At 46.1% G+C, this 22169-nt stretch overlaps 1 protein-coding gene across 2 annotated transcripts in view; it reads right to left on the bottom strand.

Annotated features, from left to right (window-relative positions):
- Nucleotides 1–22169, bottom strand: part of Ano10 (anoctamin 10) — a 107502-nt gene that overhangs the window by 67079 nt on the left and 18254 nt on the right. The window contains exons 4-11 of one of the 2 annotated variants that reach the window (XM_028767417.1): nucleotides 21758–21892; nucleotides 14426–14545; nucleotides 12143–12712; nucleotides 10636–10691; nucleotides 10008–10082; nucleotides 8190–8372; nucleotides 4063–4254; nucleotides 1180–1308 (exon numbers count right to left, since the gene is read on the bottom strand). In XM_028767417.1, coding sequence (XP_028623250.1) covers nucleotides 1180–1308; nucleotides 4063–4254; nucleotides 8190–8372; nucleotides 10008–10082; nucleotides 10636–10691; nucleotides 12143–12712; nucleotides 14426–14545; nucleotides 21758–21892 — 1460 coding nt within the window. The remainder of the gene's footprint in view (nucleotides 1–1179; nucleotides 1309–4062; nucleotides 4255–8189; nucleotides 8373–10007; nucleotides 10083–10635; nucleotides 10692–12142; nucleotides 12713–14425; nucleotides 14546–21757; nucleotides 21893–22169) is intronic. The other variant, XM_028767418.1, reaches the window with a different exon arrangement.

Below are 22169 nucleotides of genomic sequence, written 5' to 3'. Positions count from 1 at the left end.
TTCAAAATCCTGTTCTATACCCAAACTCAACAGCACATACTGGCACCCACCAGGGCCATCTTTCTCCCTTCCTACTCAGTGGTGTCTAAAAATTATTCTCCTGGATGCACACTGTACACATGGCATCGACAGTGTGCACACGCGCACACAGTGAGCACACACAGCAAGCACACTCAGTGAGCACACACAGTGAGCTTACACACAGTGAACACACAAAAAGCTCACACACAGTGAGCTCATACACACACACAGTGAGCTCATACACACACAGTGAGCTCACACAGTGAGCTCATACACACACACAGTGAGCTCACAGTGAGCTCATACACACACACAGTGAGCTCACACAGTGAGCTCATACACACACACAGTGAGCATACACAGTGAGCTCATACACACACACAGTGAGCTCATACACACACACACACACACACAGTTGGCACACACAGTGAGCTCACACAGCAAGCACAACATAGGGCAGAAGAAAGGGAACCATCAGGATGAATCTCTTCAGAAGCCTCCAAGTGGGACATTCAAAGTCACAACTTCATTTTCTTGGGTCAGCCCTGACCCAGAAGCCTGGGGTGTGCTATTCTATAGTCTTTACCAAGTCCTGTTTCTGTACATTTCCACAAGTACTACATTTTTAACTAATCACCAAAGGGTAAAATGTTCTTCGGTGTCAAATATCACCAGCAGTGAAGGCAAGTCTGAGGATTTTTGCTCATGTTTGGTCCCTGCTTAATTTTTCAGACACAGTCGGACCCCATATTTCAAAACATGATAAACAGAGGTGTGAGACACACATGGCCAGAATACCTGTGTCTTGTGTGTGAGACTGTGCCCCCTCCTACAAGTTACCACAGAGCCTGAGGGTGTCACAGTGAATGACGGTGAAGCAGACCAGGTGTAAAGCAAGAAGAGACATTTCCCAAGAACAAGCAGGAAACACATGTCAAGTCTGCAGATGTCTATTCCAAATGGAGAATCCAACAGTGTCTGGAAAGCTCTCTTCCTGTGAGCTGGGCGGGGAGCAGCAGGGCACAGCCTACATTCTGTAGTCTGCTGTCCCGGACATGCTTTCTTACCGCTTGGCACATGTGTTACTACAGACGACAGCAGCAGCAGCTCTGCTGGAGGAGAGCAGAGGCCTGCGGTGGGATGAACGCTTTCACTTACCTCCACGGCCACCACGATCAGAACGAGGTCTGTTTTGGATTCTGGAAACACCGCATTCACTTGTGGTGACATTCCGATCAGAGCACAGTTAGTGACCACAGATATAACACTCATCGTTTCAAAAGCCAACTGAAAGGGAGAAGGGTGTCGAATTAAGAGCAGCAGCAGCCATGCCCCATCTCCACGTTATGTGAGCACCAAGGACAAGCCCTTCTCTAGGTTCTACACAATCTACATACATTTTAAACCTTGGTAGGGTTCTCTCTGCTTAGAAAGCTGTATGTTAGTGGGCATTTTAGATTCTTTTGACTAAACAGTACATCCAGCCTTCCCACCTAAGTTTGGCCAGGCTTTGAGTGTGGACACCTCCAGCACTGTTCATGTTACTTGTCTCTGCTTGTTTCTAAAGGGAATGTAAAGACCATCACAGGAAAGCACTTTTCTCCCCAAAGCAGGCAGTATCTGGAAAGAAGCTACTTTACAAAACCGTCCCACATTGATAATCTGAAATCGTATTTCCTCCAAATAGTTGTATTAGTTCCTTCTGTTTTATGTTTACAATTCTTTGCCTTCTCTGATTGGTTTAGACAGTAATTCTAACACTATTGAACGCCACAAGTGCTTTTACACATCCCTTATCATTCGTTTGTTTCAGCTGCTTGGCCTTATGTCACTTGATGTTTTAAGTAAAACTGATCTATAGTCTATACTTTGTGAATTTATATCTTCATCGTATCTACGTTCACACACAGGGTCTATGCATCTTTATGTAAGTCTTACACATCTTCGTGTCATTCTCACACAAGAACCGGGCCTGGGAAGCACAGCACCATGCCACAGGCAGTAAGAACACGGCACACCTGTGTCAGCTTTCCGTGTGCCCAGCTGTGCACACGTACTGCTCCACAGTTTCCATGCACAAATGACTTCCTGTTTTCTGCTCTACATGAGGGACACTATTTGTTTCTTAATTTTCTCTGTGTCTGGTCTTGCTGTCATATTAATTCTGGCTCCCTAAGTACTGAGGGCTAGGCTGATCCTCGGTTTTCCCTGAGGCCCCAGTGTATGGGGAAGGAACGCAGCTCCTTCTCTAAACCAGGAATACAGTTGGCAGAACCAGTAACGGCCTGGAGCAAGGGCCTTAGGAGAGCTGCAGCTTTGGGTCCTGAGAACCCGACTCTTCCTACCCTAAAAGACTGGACTTATCAGTACCAAGGCTGCTGTGTGTTAGGTCTGTGGTGCTCGTGGGACCCTTGCTCCCAAGAGCAGTTTAATTAGCTGTTGCTGACTCTGCCCCATTGTGTGCTAGTTTCTGCTGGAAACACACTTCCCTGGAAATAGCATGTAAGATGCTCCGCTTCCTAAGAAGCTTGCTCGGAATAAGACACTATTGCATATGCTTTATGCGTATGCATATGCAAGCCCCACTAAGGCCACCTGCTCTATCTTCTTCATCTCTGATGCCGATCCTTCCTTCTCAGAACCTCTCACTGAAGAATGACCCCCTGGTCCAGGTTGCATAAGATGATCTGGGAAATACTCCTCTTCCTCCACTGTCTAGAAGTGTATAAAATTGGTATGACTTCTTTTTTAAATAGTGAAATCTGTGGTATAGTTATCTAAGCCAGTTTTTTTTTTTTTCTTCTGGGGATGTGGGCTCTAGACCCAGCTTCCTTCAGTCATAGAGCTGACTTCTCCTCCTCCCCAGCTCACTGGCTCAGCTGCAGCAGGAGGCTCTGCCTTTGAAGAGAAGGTCCCCTCTACTAGTTGTCAAGGTCCTGCGGCCACACCATGGCACCCCAGCAGCTGCAGGTCTGCAGACTCTGACCCACTGCCCTCCTGCTGGGCCGGCCTCTGTGCTCCTCTCCTCTCACTGATCACATTTCTGTCTTTACTTTCACGGAACTTGCTCTTTCTTGTTTCCTTTCTTCTACTGGCCTTGGCTTTAACGTGCCTGTCTTTTCTAGTTTAACAAACACTGAGATCTTTTTCAAAATAAACATCTAGTACTGTGAGTTCCTGCTGGCCCCTCCCTCATCATCCATGTCCCACACACCTTTCTTCTGGTTTAGTATATCTCATCTAAGAGTTTCTTTTCATGGGCCTTTGTGCTGTCTGGTTTTCCAGTGGAGATCTTGTTATCTTCTGTCACTAACTCTAATTTGAGCTCCTTGTCACAGATGTACTAGGTACAGTTCCAAGTCTTCTGTCCTGAGATAACTGGATGTTCTGTCAGACACTGCCTACTGATGGCACCACTGAGCTTTCTCTGCTTTTGACTTTAGTCTTCAAAAGAGAGTATTTTCATCTCTAAGTACAATGCTGGTTCATCCATTTCTCCTTCCTGTTCAAGTTCTTGTTCTCTCTTCTGTTTTAAAACTGTTGCTTGATGCATATACATTTCAGTTTGATGTTTTCCTGAGACTGTGCCCCCCTTGTCATGGCAGAGCTTCCTCTGGTACCTTTTCCCTCAAACAGTATCACAGCCTCTGCTTGCACTTTCCCTCTTTTCTTCTCAGCAATGCTTCCTTTTTTCTTTTACTTTCACCCTGTTTGTATCAACCCATATGAATTATTTCTGATAAACAGCACATACCTGGGCCATGGTCTCATCTACTCAGCCAATCTCAGTCTTTAATCTGTATCTTTAGGCCATTTATAGTTAGTGTAACCATCAGTATGCTGGGATTTAAGTCAGGCACTTGTTTTCTATCTGGTCCCTGTTTTTACTCTTTGCTTTTCTTACCTGAGTAATACTAATATTACTCTTGAGCTTATTTTCTGATATTTAGTGGTGTTCTGGGTATTACACATTTTCTGCTTTTAGAGTTTTTCTTTCCCCAACAGTGACTCAGCGGTTCACATTATTCTTCATATAGTTACCTGCCACACGCCAATACTGGCGGAAGGTTCTGAAAACGGTCGTTTGAAGACCCTGCACATTTTCAAGGCATCTGAGTTGACTTCAGTGAAGTTATTTAACACAGCAAAGGCAGCTGCTAATGGGTAAACACAAGAGAAAAGGCTCACATAGCCAAACTGCAGGAACAACTCCAAGTAATCATCAAAGGTTCCCTGCAATGTAGAGAGACAGCAGGCACTGCTCAGTGTCACACAGGAAGAACTGCTGCAATAGTAGCAAGGGGCGGGGGGTCTTTAGCTACTGAAGGACTCGGGATCTACTCCAATCCTTTCTTCTCAACCATGAATTCATACAAATTTAAAAGTGATTTTGTACTTAGTTGCTGAAATAAGGAATCAAAAATTATTTAGTAGCCCATTTCCTCACATAAAAATCATTGAACTGATGATACCCACTCGTACAAACACACGACAAACAGCTGCACATCTAAATATGTTGTTCTTAATGAACCAAGAGATGTATCCTTGCTAGCCTAATCCCAGCACTCAGGAGGCAGAGGTAGGCAGATCTCTGAGATCAAGGACAGCCAAAGTTTCACAAATACACATTCAAGGGGGAGGAGAGGATCCTTACCCACAGGCACTCAAGATGGCCAACCTTAACTAGAAAGTGACGAGGAGCTGGGGGCATGCTGCACTGGAAAAGGAGCCTGACGCTGAGCTTGGAGACCTGAATTTAATTCCAAAATCCATATGGTGGAAAGAGAGGACCAACAGTCCTACATCTCACCTTTGGCCACAGGATGGCTGAGGAAGAGCTGTCAGCTTGCTGAGTGAGCATAGAAAGCCCCAACCAAAATGAAGACAACACATCTCAGAGGATAAGTAACTCAACCCCTGCCACTGCAAACCACACATACCCTCTCTTTGTATGTATGAGTGTGTGTGGTGTGAGTGTGTGTATGTGTGTGTGTATGTGAGTGTGTGTGTATGTATGTGTCCTATTTTCACATTTGGAATCATGCTGTTATGATCACACAGGTGTGCACTTTCCCTCAAAAGAGCCAATTAGACGGCTTCTGGAATGTTAGGGTCCTTTGTTCAGGAAACCCCCTCCTCACGCCATAGTGGGCTGGGCGGCCCCTGGCATGTGAGAGCCCCTCTTAAGGAGCCCTCGCAGCTCTAGGTGGCTGTGGCCCACATGCTCACTGCTAGTACGTTTGCGCTTTGGAGAGACTGTGAACCGCCAGGCTTAGTCAGCACCAGGTAAACCCAAGAACAAAAAGAGAAAAACGCAAACTTAGCAAAGCAAATACAAGCCCAAGACACCCTTGTCCTCTTAGGTGAGGTCCAAGCAAAGACCATCTGATGGCAGCTTTAAGAGCTTCCATACAGAGTGGTTATGGTATGTCAGTCAAAACTGTAATCTCACATTCCTAATTCATTAATATCTGAAGACAAGGTTCAGGTCCCAGGGGCCCATCCCACACCTCACACCTCAACGATTCCCCACAGAGTATATGTACCCAGTGCCAGACCGAGTGCCAAGGAAAGCAGGCACGGGATGAAGACAATGGGCAGGGACCATGGTTCATGATGGGATCTTATATGTAGCGCCTGCTAAATGCCAAACTCATGTTCCAGGGTAAATAAAATGGGGTCTCAGCCCCCATGACTATGAAAGGAAGATGAGGAGCTTATGGTCTTACACAAACTCTTAGCATATTCCTGCTGAGCACTGTAATAACATAATAAGACAATTAGGGAGATAATAATCACAACTGAAAGAAAACTTGATAAAGCTCAATACTGTTCATGACTTAAACCTCTTACAAAACAAGATATTTTAAAATGAGAAATTTTGTCTCCAAAACACAAAACAAACCTAACAGTCAACAGTGACAAGGTGGAGTCAGGACAAAGGAAGAAAACAGACACAACTGTCCATGCAGAGAGTCCAGCAAGACCCACAGGAAAGTGCTGGAAATGCCAGGGAAGTTCAGCAGACCTGCTGGGTAAAGACAGAATCTGACACTGTCCGCCTGCAGCGATATCAGGGCCAGACCAGCGGCAGGTCACCCAGTCACTTTAGAACAGAAAAACTCCTTTAAAATTCACCACCAATGTGAGCAAACGCAGGACCCCATCTGCCACAGGACAAGCCAGCTCAGCGTGGCCCAACATAAGCACATCAGTAAAGTCACACACTGAGTGAAGTCACAGAGGCTAATGTCGTGAGGAGGGGGCAAGGGAAGGTTCTACACCTGCCTTCATCCTCAAGAGTTCTGGCCCCAACTCTTAAGGGTTACTGCAGATTCTAAGACCATCCTCCTAGACCGTCTAGGAGTTCTTCTAGAAATGAAGAATGAAAAATATTTCATTGATTCACTAACAATATATTAACATAAATAAAGTACCTTTAAAAGTAATTGCATGTTCCAAATGAGAAATGTTTGAGTGCAAGGGTGACATCAGGCACAACCCTGGCATGCCTCTTCACAGTCTGCTTGGTGGGAGCTGCTCTCTAGCAGCTGCTGGGTGGGGCATTGGGGATAGAAATCACTCCTCCTACAGCTATGAGGATACAAAGCACTGGGTGCAAGAGGGGCAGCAATGGACAGAGACCCTCTGGGCAGGTCAGGAGTCAGGACACCCAGAGGCCTCAGTAGCTGAAGAGACAGAGGCTTCATTTCCCTTGCCTTCTCTGTCTGCAATTTCTCCAGTTTTCTATAGTGAAGGGGGAAGCCGTGTTTCACAATAGTTTTAGATTCTGACAAACTCCCTTCTTCCAACTCACAGTAATACATCAGACTCCTGCATGGCAGCCAGGGAGCATCCGATTCCGAGACTTCTGACTTCAGCGAGGAACAGATGAGTAAAATGCTACCAACACAGACTCTGGACCAGGGAAGCAGAGTCTAGAACCCACTTCCTGGTTTGGTTACTGACCAACAATAGAACGGCACTGTCTATTTCTGCTCAGGATAATTCTAGAGCTTGTGCTGCCACACACAAGAGGAGATTGTGGTCACACTGCTGTCTGTCATGTTTCCTAAAGGAAGCAGAGGTGAGAGCACAGGAGAGACCAGAGCGAAGATTCTGGGTGTCTCCACAGACATTCATTCTCAGGTGAGGAAGAACTGAGTTGAGTGAGTGAATGTGAATGAGTGTGTGAGTGTGTGTGTGAATATGTGAGTGTAAGTGTGAGAGTGTGTGAGTAATTGAGTGTGTGTGAGTGTGTAAGAGTGAGTGTGAGTGTGTGAGTGTGTGTGTGTATGTGTGTGTGTGTGTGTGTGTGTGTGTGTGGTCTGCCTAGAAAAAGCAACAGAGAGACCTGGGAGGGTGGTAAACTTGGTTTAGAGTTCATCGACAGGTAAGAGTGAAGGGAGAGCTAGGTTTTCATGAGCTAGATTTTTTTTTTATTACAAACAACTAAACCTCTAATAACCCATGTGCATTTCCTCAAAATAACTGATAAGTCCTCTAGAACTGTCCTGGGGCAGAGAGATGACTCAGCAGCGAGGAGAATATTAGGCTCCATGACCCATTCAGTCCCCAAATTCACCCCACTCAGAAAGCAGGATCCATGACACACATCTGTAACTCCAGCACTCCCATTGTGAGACGAGGGGCAGACACAGGAGGCTCGGAAGCTCTCAGTCAGCTAAGCTAGCCTGGGGTTTGCAGAGCAAGCCGTCGGTCTTGACTGAGTGAGGTGGGGACTGACTTCCAGAAGTTGTTCTCTGACTCCACGTGCACAGGCTTTCTCACACACAATACATAAATTAATAATCTATAACGGCACTAGTCTGATGTCCTAACAGTCATGGGTGAGCAATTCTGCTGCTCCAGGGACATCTCCCCTGTGCACTGTCACGCTAGAGCACCCATCCCTGCACCCCACTCTGTGAAACAGTCAGGTAATCTTCCACCCTCTCCCTCTGGTGTTAAAGAGTCAAGACAGAGGCGTCTTAATGCATAGTTCTTTCCTTCTAATGTCAAAGTGGTTCCCGCTGAGGGGCCCACTGCAGAGCTCTTAGGAGCAAAGCACATCACATTGGAGACAATGAACACACAGCACACACTCATGAACGTGTGTGACTACCACACAGTTCACTAAAGTGTAACTCAGCAACACTGCACCTTACCAGGTAAGTTCCCATCTCCTTCTCCAGGAGGACTTGCTCATACAAGGTTGTGTCGACATCCGACTTTAATGCCTGCACCTTCCTCTTCACCCGTGCACAGTACTTCCGCTGGAGCCAGTATGGAAGAAGAGATTCTACGACTTGGTTCAGAATTTGAGAGGTGATCAGGAGTGTGGCCAAGCTCTATGGAGAAGTATGAGTGTCAACTCAGCAAGAACAGAACAAAGCCACAGCATGCACAGTCCTCCAACACTCCAAACATCATAAGATGTCACCAACACGAGCATTAGGAAGCTGGGTGTGAATGCAAGGTTTCTAATTCATGAAGAAGATCAGAAGAAACCAGCTGGGCTAAGTGTGGTGGACATGACATTAATCCCGGAAGTCTGGAAGCAGAGGGAGGCTTGGTCTACATATGGAGTTCTAGGCCACCCAGGACCCTACATAGTAAGACACTGTCTTAGATAAATAGATGGATGGATGGATGATGGATGATGGATGGGTAGATGGATGATGGATGGATGGATGGATGGATGGATGATGGATGATGGATGGATGGATGATGGATGGATGGATGGATGGATGGATGGATAGATGGTGGATGGATGATGGATGGATGATGGACGGATGATGGATGGATGGATGGATGGATGGATGGATGGATGGATGGATGACCAGCCAATCCAGAGTTCTTAGGAAAGCAAGCTAACCTGACATTGTGACTGTGATCTCTGTCATCTTACCCAACTATAGAATGTTACTACACAATGCCAGGTTTCCCAGGGTGGGGATCACTGCTGACTAAAGTATTTTACAAGTGGGAGCTGTGGAGATGACTCCGTTAGTAAAATGCCTGCTGTGCAAGCATGAGGACCTGAGTTCAGATCCCCTGAGTAAAGAGATGGACATGGCGGTTAGTGCCAGTATCCTAGTGCTGGGGAGGCAGAGACAGAAAGATCCTGGGGGCTCATTGGGCAGCTAGGCCTGCTGAATTGACAAGCCCCTGGTTTACCTAACTCAAAAAACAAAAAAGTGTAAAGTAATCAAGAAAGACAGCCAACATTAGACTTGTCACTGCATGCATGTACACACATGTATGTACATAAGAAGAAATTAATACTTTGAAGGACTGCAGAGATGACTAGTAGTAAAGAACACTGGCTGTTCTTCCAGAGGATGAGGGTTTGATTCCCAGCACCCACATGGCAGCTCGCAATCATCTGTAACTCCAGATCCAGGGGATCTGATGCTCTCTTCTGTCCTCTTGCTCCTCTGCCTTGGTATCAGGTACTTGGCATACAGGCACACATGTGGCCCAGAAACTCATACAAACAAAATATGCATTTTTAAGAAAAAAATTAATACTTTTAATTCAATGTATTAGTCACTGGTTTTATACGATCCAGAAACTATGATACTATGAATGCAGGCAGGACTTTCTCAAACGTTTCAGATATGAAACAGCACCACATAGGACCTGCTACCCTCTCAGGTGTAACATGTTATTAGTGTAAAAATGAAATTTGCAAGACCTGCTGAAGGTTATCCTAACCACCCACATCACTGACCACAGATCACAGACTTCGGACACCCATGCATCAGATCTGCCTTGGGAGGGGTCAGCCCTGCTGCCTTGGGAGGGGTCAGCCCTGCTGCCTAGCATAGCTCATTTGCAAGAAAATTAGCCTTAGCTAACTTCTCTGATGACCACAATACATCGAGCAGGTACTAATGCTTATTATTTAGAGGGGAATAAAAATAGACAAAATAAAAGCATACAGCACGCCCTCCCTCTCAGTATCCTGTTACCACACTCACCTGCCGTAAAAGCTTCATGTCCTTCAGGACAAAGGCAATGTAGAAGAGCGAGGCGAAGCAATTCAGAAAGTTAAACTGCCAAAGAAGAAGGACAGTGTGAAGAGCTCTGCAGCCGCACACAGCAGCCGCAAATCCCACCTCAACTGCGGCAGACAGGGACTTGGGTACGTCCCTTTCCCCCAGGCCTGAACTCAACTGTCAACTCTGGAGGTGAGAGGGGTTCATAGCTCAGAGCTAAGGGCAAGAGCAGAGGTGAGGAGAACTGCACAGAATCCTGCCTGGCTCACAGTGCCCACCTGGGAGGAGATCAGGGCCCGGCACCCTGCCCCACAGAGCCAGCCAGGCTCCCTGATGTGATGCACAAAGCCTGCTCTTCCCAAGCATCCCCCAGGCCAGCAGCACCTGCTGCCGGGGCTGGCTCTCCTTTTCCTCCTTCTATGGAGCCTAAGGCTGCCTGCCCTACGGAGATGCTGGGACCCAGGCAACCACCGCAGAAAGACCCTACTATACTGAGTAGCCCAGGCCTGGAAGTCGCTTTGTGCCCACAGACTTGAATTCTTGTCCCACACCAGGAGGTAGCAGGGTGGCACTGGCTAAGAGACGCCACAGCCTAGAAGATGCCACTTACCACCAACACTTTCAGAACAAGATGATTCTGATAGGCAGACTCCAGTCTGTGATTCTCTGTAATGAGGAGAGGGAGAGAAGACAATCTCAGACAGGAAGCAATGGAGCTGCGTTGTCATGGAGCACATTAGTGGGACTGTGCTCAGAGGCCCTGGGCATCTCCAGTTGTCAGTGACAGCCGTCCAAGAACATCAATTAAGGGCACACTCTCATCCATGGAAATATTATTGTGATTGAAGATAATTTTTTTCTAAATATGAAAAAAATAAATCTTGGAAGTGTCGGCAAATGAACCTACACACAGTCACCCAAAAGAGGAGCCTGTACTGTAACAGTAAAATAGTTACAGAGGATGAGGCACAGCTCTGTATGGGCCTTGGACAGGACTAACTTGAAGTCAGATTCTAGCCTCACCTAGACAGAGACTTTGTATAGTGGCCCCATGACAACAGAAGCAAGAACAGCAAACATCCTGCAGGATTGCTGCAGTGAGGACTAGCCTTCACAAGTACACACTACCTGCCCTCAGGCCATCCATGCTGCCTCTGCTGCTCAGCCCCCTGGCCTGCAGTAGGGACTGGCTGCTGCCTGTGTGGCTGTGAACCTCAGAACATATGACCCAGTACAAAGAAAGCACTGAGAAAATTGGCTGCTGTTACTAGAGAACAGCCAGAAACTTAACAACGTTGTGTCCATTAAGTTAAGGCCCAGACCTCTTCCCACGGGATAACACAACGCCATTGCTTGAGTGGACAAAGACTGAATGACCTATGAACTCCACTTTTAAACTCTATCCAGGTTCCCTTTTTCCACAGATGCACGCATGCATGCGCACCTACCCTTGAGCTACTACCAAGCACAGTAGGATGTAAACCTCATTTCCTTTGGAGACATTTTATTTTACCCTCAGCATGAAACACAGCGTTATGGTATTGGACAGGTCTTACACAGATATGTCTGAACTACTCTGACTATACTGTGTAGTGTTGGTGCCTTGGTAAACATCAGTACCTCCTTATCCACAAAAGCACAGAAGAGTTGCTAATTCATGATGCACCAGAAGGTGAAAATGAGAAACTAATGCTCAGAGGGGCTCCCAGCACCTGGCATGTTACAATGGATAAGAGCACTGTCATTCCACAGTCTGGGGATGAGTGGAGGCCACGGGTGAGCTGTGTCTTAGGTCTTCATAGCAAGCCCGGAGGACTGCTATCTGCTCTGCAGCCATGTGAGCCCAAACATCTGAGCAACAACTTATACTTTTACTTTTATTTTGTGTAACATGTATGAGTACTACGATGTATGTATGCATGTGTGAACAGGTGTGTGTGTGGGGGGGGGGTCATGGCTGGTTCTCTCCTTCTGCTATGTAGGTCTCAGGGATAAAACTCAGTCTTCAGAATGGAGGACAGTGCCTTTTAGCAGCTGAGCCATTGCTCCCTGACCCTCTGGCCTCAAGCAACACTTCTTAAAGGCAAAGAGACATGGGACATAGTGTGGAGGCTTACCCCAAGATGTTAGGAACTCAGCAGCATATCGATAGAGGCGGTTCATGATCTCAATCACAACGGCATAAACAATACTGGGCACATACAGCAGGAGGCCGGTCCACTCAGACCCACTGTCCTCATGGAGACTCAAGGCCCAGTCCTCCATGTCAAAGTAGATCATCATGACATAGAGGGAGAAGTAAAGACACAGGCACACAAATGGCAGAGAGACCAGGTAGATGCGCAGCTGTCTCTTGTAGCTGGAGTAGAGGGGTTCCTCCCTGCCTGTAACCGAATTGATGCCAAGGACTCCATGGAACCCTGGCCGGGGCTCCTCAAACTGCCTCTTCATGACCAGTGTCCCCCAGCGATAGGTCATGTTGGCACAGCCACGCTTCCACACCTCCAGGATCACTGTGGACCAGATGAGGTTGAAGGAAGCAAAGATGACATACTTGTCGTAGTCTTCCCACACGAACAGGTAGTAGGGCAGTCCGATGATGGCCATGGGGATTAAGGCAAAGGTGAAGTACTCCAGGAACCCAAAGTACAGAGCAATTGTCTCCCCAAAGTAGCCACGAATGCTGTCTGCAGTGGAAAGAAGGGAAGGACTGAGGTCCAGGCCACCAAAGATGGCCACCTTACTACAGCACAAAGCAGGCGCGTGCTCTCAGTAGTTGGAGATCCTTTACACCTCCATTCCCACTTCGTGTAGGGCGCCAGCTCTGTCCTGCATGCAGCACAAACACCCAACCTGTCAGCATGACAACCTTGCATTTCCCAAGTTCATAGTTCAGTCATCAGCTGCTGAAGTGACTTTGTCGGGGCCTTACCTCAGTTTCTCCCTTATTTCCCCTTTCATCTAACAGATACTTTCTTCCCAAATTGAGACAAGATATCTGTGTACATCTTCATATGAGCATTGGACAGGAGGCAGCCTGGGCAGCCTGCTGACAAACCAATGAGGCCATTCATACAGGACCTCTGCTGACCTTGGTCCTATGGAAAATCAATCCCTGGCCCTCAGAGCAGCTGAGCTGGGACAAGAATGGGATGGGTGGGAGGGAGGGACTAGTGGGAGGAACTAGTTCTTAATTATACATTGGATTTTATTAGGTTTTAGTTTTTAATTTAGTTTATGTATGTGCGTATGTCTGAATGTATGCATGCGCACTACATACATGCAGTGCCCACAAAAGTCAGAATGAGGCATCACAGACAGATGCCCTGGAACTGGAGTTACAGCATGGTGCCCTCAGAGGCAGGAAGAGGGCGCCAGATCTCCCTGACGCTGGAGTCTTGGGTGGTTGTGAGCCATCCGACAAGATGTGCTGGAAGCAAAGTCAAGTCCCCTGCAGGAGCAGAAAGCGTCCTAACCTCTGACCGTCCTAACCTCTGGCCATCCTAACGTCTCACTAGCGTTCAATTCCGTGTCTTGTTCGACACTGTAATAGTTGTTTGTGAAAATGGAGATTAGGAAGTACATACAGAAAGAAGGCTTCTCTTAAAACAAAAAAGAATGTCCTTAAAGGAAAAGAGATAACAGCGGCACTCAGTGAAGCTCCAACTCGAATACTGGCTCCCATGCTTAAAGTCTTAGCAAAGGCCGGGTGTGCTTGGTGGGACAGCATTCGCCTAGCATCCTCAAGGTTTCATCTCCAGCACTGACAAAAAAGGTTTACTCAAACACATAACCAACCCAAAATATTTGAACATTAATATTGATGTAGCTTTCCATAAACTAATTAATATTCAATATATACCAGGAAAGTTAATCTTATTCAGAGAAAATAGAGGATCTTTCATCAAGTCTGACTCAACTCAAGCATAGCTTGGCCACCTCCCTGAGGACAGAAAAATTTCAAATACTAAATATTCACAGTCAAGCTATCCTCATATGAAGACATGGTTCACCTTTGTCAGAGAGAGAGCTCGCCAGTTAAGAGTGCATGCTGCTCTTGTACAGGACACATGTTCACTCTAGACGACATCAGAATTGCTGTAACTGTAGCTCCAGGACCTGACACCCTCTTCTGGCCTTTGCAGGCACCTATGTGCACATGCATAGCCCTCACCACAGCGCCACAACACACATATACACAAAACTAAAGACATGATATATTCACAAAGGCTACTCTGAACTGCCTTTGATGTTGTAGATCAAATTTAGCCAAAGCCTGCATGAGATTTTAAAGGGAACAAGGCCACCAAGCCATCTTCTTGTCCACACAGCTAAGCACTGGCAGGAAAGCACGGAGCGGACAGCAGCTCCATCAGTGGGGCACCCGCAGTGACACATACCTATGGGCTGATACTTCAGAGCAAATCGAGTGTACCAGGTGTCCTCAAGCTTCTTCAGGGCCTCAGTGTCATGCAGCGGAAACACCTGGGTCACGATACCAGACGTGAGCAATCTCCTCACTGCAGAGGAAAGCATGAGAACTGCCTAAGACACGAGTGTGGCTTAGGGTGCCTTCAGCAAACAGTGCCAGGATGCCCAGCACAGAGGTGGTAGTCAGGTATCCAGGGTCACATCACAGTTGCCCCGACAGCTCTGAACATGGACAATGTATTCCAGAATATAAATACCTTTACTATTTTCTCTCACTATGGAAGTAGTTCAAGTTGAGTAAAATTTTAAACTATACAAACTATAAATCAGAAGCATGCAAACTTTCCATTTTTCTCTTTATATAAAAATTCCTACAACAAATAGCAATTTAATGTGTAACCAGATGTCAAGATACACACTGAAAGTTATGCACAAACATACTGATGTTTAAATACAAAACAGGAATCATCTTATATACCTTACAGTGCTTTTGATCATTTGAGTTGTGGTATATAAAACTTTTTTAAGATTTATTTATTTATACACATGAGTGCTCTGTTTGCATGTCTGCATGCATGACAGAAGAGGGCATCAAATCCCATTACAGACGGAACCTCTGGGAGAGTAGACAGTATTCTTAACCACTGAGCCAGCTCCCCCCTCCAAAACCCTGAAATTATTACACAAACATTACCCCACCTACTCACTCCTTTCTCACTGTAGACACTTAGAATAGGATTTCTAGAACCAATGGCAGATTTTAAATGAAATTGCTCCCTGCCCCAGTACTCTGACCTCCGCTGGTGCATGACCTCATCTGAGGCAGATGAGAGGCTTCAGTGATAGCAGGGCCCTAATTCATTCATTTCTAGCTTTCCAACCTAATGACAGATGCATCCACAGACAGGAACTTCAAACTCACAGCACTCCCTCCTTCTCTATACAGTTGGTGACAAGTATGGCTGGAACATTCACACACACACACACACACACACACACACACACACACACACACACACACACTGTGGACCAATGCCTCCTGGCCATGCTCGATGGACCCAGAATCTCTCTTCTGCTGTAGGTACTGAGAGCCGCCCCCTAGTGTGGAGAGGTCTTCAGTCCTGGGGCCATGCTGGAGAGCTGAGGCACTTCTCCCATGATAGTCTCTTACTAAAGAGCATGGCTGTTCATACAATGCAATTTGCATCCAGGGCTACCTACCACTTTCACCCCCTGAAGGGATCTCAGCTCTACTAACTGGAAGAAAAGAGAACTCCTCACCCATAAGTCCTCTTACACTCTGTCACTCAAACAGACTCTACACAGAGGAGGAGAGGAATAAAGGGCATGCTGCTGTGAAGGGTCCTCCTTCTTAGTGACTGGAAAAGGAACCAGTCCAAAGTACCACCAGCTCTGAGGGTGTTAAGACATACACATATGGTTGAGTTCTGTCAGCTTCAGGTGCTGTCAGGATCTTTTCTTTGGCTAACGTGACTTAACCACCCACAACCGAGTCTGGCCCTTGGTGTAAGGTGCACAGCTGCAACAGGGTCTTCTCCATCAGTGTTTTCCACCGCTGCCCCAGTGTTTAAAGTCTGATCTGGCTTGTAGCACTGAAGTTTCAGGTTCTTCTATACAAGACAACTCCACTATGGAAGGCTCTCCAGCAGGCTCAAAGACCCGCTTGTAGATCTCCAAAAATAGGACAGTAAATGGAACCTCTAGAGAGGCTTCAAGTCTAAATTACCAGCTTCTCGTCACCATCAATGCCAGAGCATGGTTCTGGTTTCAGCTCTAAAAATAGAGGCTGCTGTCTTTAAAAACCTCCAGCCTCCTCATGTCAGCTCTGATTGTAATTACAAGGAAGGACTCTTACCTTGAAAGGAAAATAGAATGGTGCTTGGGCCTAACAAAAGAAGGCAACAACCTCAGCCAGATTCTCTCCTTCCAGAGTGCTGACAATTCCACATCAATAGCCACTCCATGCTGGAGTGAGTTATGAGAGCCACTGGATGGTTAGCAAACAAATTAATATCTTATCCAAGGGAAGGAAGACTGGCCTGGTCTGAAGGACACTGTAGCAGCAAAAGCAGCAACACTAACAGCACTGCTCCCTTTGGCTGACATGATGTGTTCACCTAAAAAGGAAAGGGATCTCAGAACTCCTGACAAGCTCTGTGCAATGTGGAGCAGCTGGCCACTCCTCCTGGATCTGACTAGACAGCAGAAAGCTGAGGAAGGGAGGGTTCCACCGCAAGGGATGGCCAGAACAACCCATCACTCCCTGTGGCTGCTGGATATCATGGTAAACAGGCTACTTCCATCCAAACTGGACCAGGGCTACATCCAGAGATACCTATGTCTCTTGTGTTTCTCATTTGTTTTCCAACCTGTTTAACATGTAGCCAGACTCAGTGTGCATGTGTTTGTATGTGCATGTGTGCTGTGTGTTATCTAGTATACACATATTTCAATGGTTGAATATTCTTACATACATTCCTGATTGTGGTTTTAAGGACAGACTCCCCCTCCTCCACCTTGTCTGTCCTTACACACAGAGGATGTCCTAAAGAAGATGCTGTTGCCTTCTAAAGCACAGCCATGTGATGTTAAAGACATCAGATCGGTTAGCCTGTTCTTTTGTTACTGTAACAGAGGACCTGAGCTGGCCTAACCTTATAAGAAACAAGGTTTCTTCACATCTCAGTTCTGGAATATCCCAGGCATAGTATCATCTCTCAGCTTTAGTGAGAACTCATGCTGAATAAAAGGAAAACACATAAGAGCTGTGATGACATCACCAAACAGGAAGCTAGGCTGAGCTTAGGGAAGAGCACACTCCCAGTGAGCCCTACCAGAGGAAGTGTGCAAACTCCAGGTAGAACTGGTCGTGTTGACGTGGTTGGCTGATTGGTACAGGGGAACAGAGAGAGAAGAGGCTTCCAGCAGCACCAGGACCTTGCTTCTGTGCTGTACAGGGGTGTCTGTGCTGTACTGGAGCACACCTAGATGTATCTGGAACATGCCTCACAGCCAGATGACTGAGAAAGGCTACACAGATGCTTTTAGAAGTGCATCAATCAACATTCTGTTGATAAAGAATGCGGGGTACTTGATTACCCAGAGCGCTGGAGACACCAAGACTTACTTGTTCGTGAGACAAAATTAAAAACAAACAAACAAAAAAAAACCAGAAACATTTTAAAAAAAGTTTTATGAAACCAAAATTTACAAATGCAAACCATGAAGCAGAAAACAAAGCCATTAAGGTCAACAGAGGGTAAACAAAACCTGGATGGACCTGGATGGCGCAGGCAGACAGTGGTCCTATTCCAGGGTTCCTGGGACCTGCCTCCAAGACTTGGTGCACAGCCATAGTGCCGTGCTAGCTACCACCAGAATGGAGGCCAGCAGGCAAGTCCTGCAAGAACAGTGCTCCCTAGAAGTGCTCTACAGAATGCAGCTGCCTCACGGGAATTCACCGCAGGACAGAGTATAAACCTCTCACCACCACTGCCTCTTGCTGGAGACCCTCCCTTCCTCCCATGTCCTACCAGCCCAAACTGCCAATCTGGGGAAAACAGGGCTTCGTTCAAGTGAATTAACAGCATATCATACTTGTAATCCCAGCATTAGGGAGGCTGAAGCAGGAGGATTGCTGCAAACTTGAGTCCAGCCTTGGCTATAGACTGAGCTCCTGACTCAAAAACCCAAGACAAAAACAATAATAAGTACTAATCACAAAGAAACTGGTAACGATACATGACGAGGAAACCGAGGAAACCGAGAAATCAAAGCAAAAAACCAGCAGAGACGTAACAGCAGGAGGTCAGTGTGGGAAGCTTGTGTCAGCAAGTCAGTATCCAGAAGTCACAGTGTCAGGAAGTCTCTCTGCTGTGAGTGTCGTGCAAGGAAAAGCTGATATAGAGAAGAGATCCCGGCAAACACATCTCCAAAATTAAAACACAAACAGGAGCTGAGAGAACAGAAGGAACAGCTCCAAAGAGCAATGTGGGAAAGCATGAAATGACTACAACTTCCAAATCAACAAAGTCACAGAGCGGGAAAGACAGAAACACGGGTGAGAAAAATTGTATATAGGCTCAGGATAGTCGATGTTGCAGAGGGTGCATAAGAGACCCTACACACACACACACACACACACTACACCTCTAGAACACAGTCAATACTGCCAAGTCTTCAAAAGCAGTTGTGGAAATGCTTCTTCAAATGATGGCCGTCTTTCTTATATGACGACGAACTGACAAAAGCCAGTCTAGTCTTTCCCTTGGCTGGCAGCACTTAGGTCACACGACGTAGAACACTGAGGTTTGTCAGAGCTCTGGTAGCCTTCATCAAGAAGTCCAGGAATCTGGAAGTCCCCAAATGATGGACACAGTTGAGCTGGCCAAGCACCAAGAGCTTGCTCCCTATGAGAAGACTTGCTTCCACACAGGACCTGTCCCCACAGCACCACACCTGTGCCCCAAGGTAGTCCTGGGGTCAGCTCCATGATCCAGTCTACAGAGGACTGTGGAGAAATGTATCAAGTGTAGCCACTTCAGTAGAGCCTCCAAGAGTATAGCCCTCGGACCCGCTAAGCAATGGGTTAGGGAGAGGTTAACATGGAGAGAGGGCAGCAAAGAGTCATGGGAGGGGCAGGGAACAATGACACAATATCTCTTATTTTCTCTCATATTCAGATCTAAATTTAACGTGAAAGCAGAAGGTGGAACTTTTCAGATGAAGAGCGACCAGGAGGAGGAAGCCGCAATGAGAGGTCAAGGAGGAGGGAACATGAAGTCAGAAATATACACGTAGGAAAAGATCACAACATCCATTTTCTGTACAACTAAAAATTAATGAAATAAAGAGAAAAGAATTTTTTCGAGACAGAGTTTCTCTGTGTAGCCCTGGCTGTCCTGGAACTCACTCTGTAGACCAGGCTGGCCTCAAACTCAGAAATCCATCTGCCTCTGCCTCCCAAGTGCTGGGATTAAAGGCGTGTGCCATCACTGCCCGGCGAGAAAATAATTTTTTAACTTTTGATATAAGTTAAAAATAGAAAATGAAGTCAAAAAAATTAGGAAAATGTTATATTAAATTTGATTGGATATATTTTAATGTCACATTAAACTTGATTGAATATATTTTTTAAAGTAGTCATTGCCTAGCCTTTTTCACTGAAAAGAGGAAAGGAACGAGACACTCCAGGAGGGAGAAATTTTTTCTTAAGCACAGAAAAAGGCAATTTCAACATGAAATACAACACCAAATCAAACAGCCCAATACAAAGTAGTAGGTCGTTAATAAACAGTATCTATCCAAATTTCAGTTCAGAGGGAGAGGGCTGCCTGGTGTGTGGGGAGCCCAGGGCTTGACCGCCAGAGCCACAGAAGCAAATGCCATCAACAAGGAAATAGCCCTTAAGGGAAAAAAAAGTCTGCAGATTGGGCTGCATGGAAAACATCAACTCTAACACCAGATGCAGCTAAAATGACCCTCAGCGGAGCTAAAAGCAAAAGGGTAAATAAAAACAGGCACACAGACTGAGTTCAACCTTATCCAACACTAAACAAGGAAACAAATAGTAATTAGCAACTGTGAAAGATACAGTCTGTACTGGAAACCTGCCAAAAATCTTCATGCAGCAAATAATAAAGCTACAAGGCAAAGAGCAAGCGAGCAAACAGCACACCTTACAGACAGCAAATTGCTGGAAACGTGATAAAATCCCCATAATCAACAATCTCTAGGATTATGACTGATCAAGAAAACAAACAAAATACAAATGATTTTCAAAAAGTAAATGGCAAAATTAAATTTTAGGACAAACAGAAATAAATGGTCAGAAATACAACATAAATAAATAAAATAGTCCTATCATTTAAAAAAGCAGTAGGTGGCGTTCATCGGGAGTTAAGATAGTTAGAGTTCACTAGCGGGAGGTAAGAATAGGCTCACACTAGAACACATTCTCACACACTGATGACACAGAGCTGAAACCTCACAACCTGTCCGACACTGCAGAGTCTGATAAACTCACAAACATACAGTCTAAACCAAGCAGCAGAGTGGGTGCTTTTCCAACCCTGATAAAGATGACCTCATGCAAAGCCAGTGTGTGACTCAGAGACAAGCAGCATAGGAAGCAGCTTGGTGTGTCCATCCCCAAAGACACAGACACCTGTGATGTGACAGCCACGCCTGGGCCACTCCTACTTTCTCTATGACTAAAGCAATGGAGGAAACGTATTAGGTACTCATCAATATGAAGACAGACTCGTGGTGGGACACCAAGCAACCTAGAAAAGGAAAACACTCGAGTTAATCTAGAAACCTAGATGAGCAAAGCATCCTGCAACAACAGTTAAGAGTCTATGCACAGTCCCCACTGTTTAACAAAGTGTCCTCTAGACCAATGCCTCTCAGAAAGAAATGCTGGGGAGACAGCAGCCTGGGACAGAAAGGAGATCCAACGAAACCTCACTCAGTCCTCAAACTCAGATACTGAAACATTATGTCTCCCTTCCTCTCACAATCCTCCTCTCGGAAAAATAAACGTACATGTGGAACCTGCCCCAGGGAAGTGTCTGCTTACCTTACATAAGAAGTGTTAAAACATTGTTTGTTTTTCAACACAGGGTTTTTCTGTGTGTATAGCTTTGGCTGTCCTGAAACTCAATCTGTAGACCAGGCTGGACTTGAACTCACAGAGGTCCCCCTGCCTCTGCCTCTGCCTCTGCCTCCCAAGTGCCAGGATTAAAGGTGTGCACCACCACCGCCTGAGTGCAGTGTGTTAATACCATACTAAAGAGTGAACGTCTCCAATGATCTAGGTATCTAGAATACAGTCTACCAGACACAAGAACAACGGTTGCAGCTCACTTTAGGGAGTGAATGGGGGGAAGGTTTCTTTTAAAAAGTCAAGATAATTCATCCTGAGAAAGCACACCAATATTTTTAAAACAAAAGGTCAAAGATTAAATTTTGGAAAAATGCCATCAAACCAAGGCAAATCTGCATCCCAGGAAAGACAGATTGGGAGACAGAGTCACGTGGGTTCAGAAACACAGGCTGAGGAGGAGGCAGCAGGCAGAGAACCGGCACCTGAAACAGTATTATCACATGCAGGCGAAAGGTGAAAGACCTGGGGTCCAAAAAAATCAGTACTGTGGAAAAATGTAAATGAGAAACTGTCCTATCCAAAGATCCCAAAGGCACACAACAGCACATGCCGTGGACACTGCAAGAACCCGTAACAAAGAGAGTTAAGAGTGGGCAAGCTGAGAGTGACTTACTCAGTGACTTCCCGGGATACAGTTTGGCCTGCGGGTAGCCAGGGATCATCTTCTCGTCTCTAGCTCTAAGATTTTCAAGTTCATGTTTAATAATGAACTGACATTCAGCCATGGTGAGGAAGTCATTATTGTTATCTAAAATTCAAGAAAACTTTCTGGTTACTTTCTTAGTAGCAACATGAGATTTGTGATGCTTAAATTGTAATGCTTATGGTTATAGAAATGCCACTAAACAGAAACAACCTACAGAGCAGTCAAAGTACAAAACTGGAAAATTGACAGGTGGCCAAGCGCTTTAGGATGATGGCGGTACCTCTCTGAATTCTGACTCAGCCTCCCGTCGGTCGGTCGGTCGTTTCACTGCTCCTCCGGCCACAGCAGTCCAGCAGCACACACTGCCCTGGCTTTACTT

Source organism: Grammomys surdaster, unplaced genomic scaffold (assembly GCF_004785775.1).
Source record: "Grammomys surdaster isolate TR1022 unplaced genomic scaffold, NIH_TR_1.0 172, whole genome shotgun sequence".
Lineage (NCBI taxonomy): Eukaryota > Metazoa > Chordata > Mammalia > Rodentia > Muridae > Grammomys > Grammomys surdaster.
Note: the sequence above shows the minus strand (reverse complement) of the source record. Positions and strands in the feature narration are given on the sequence as shown.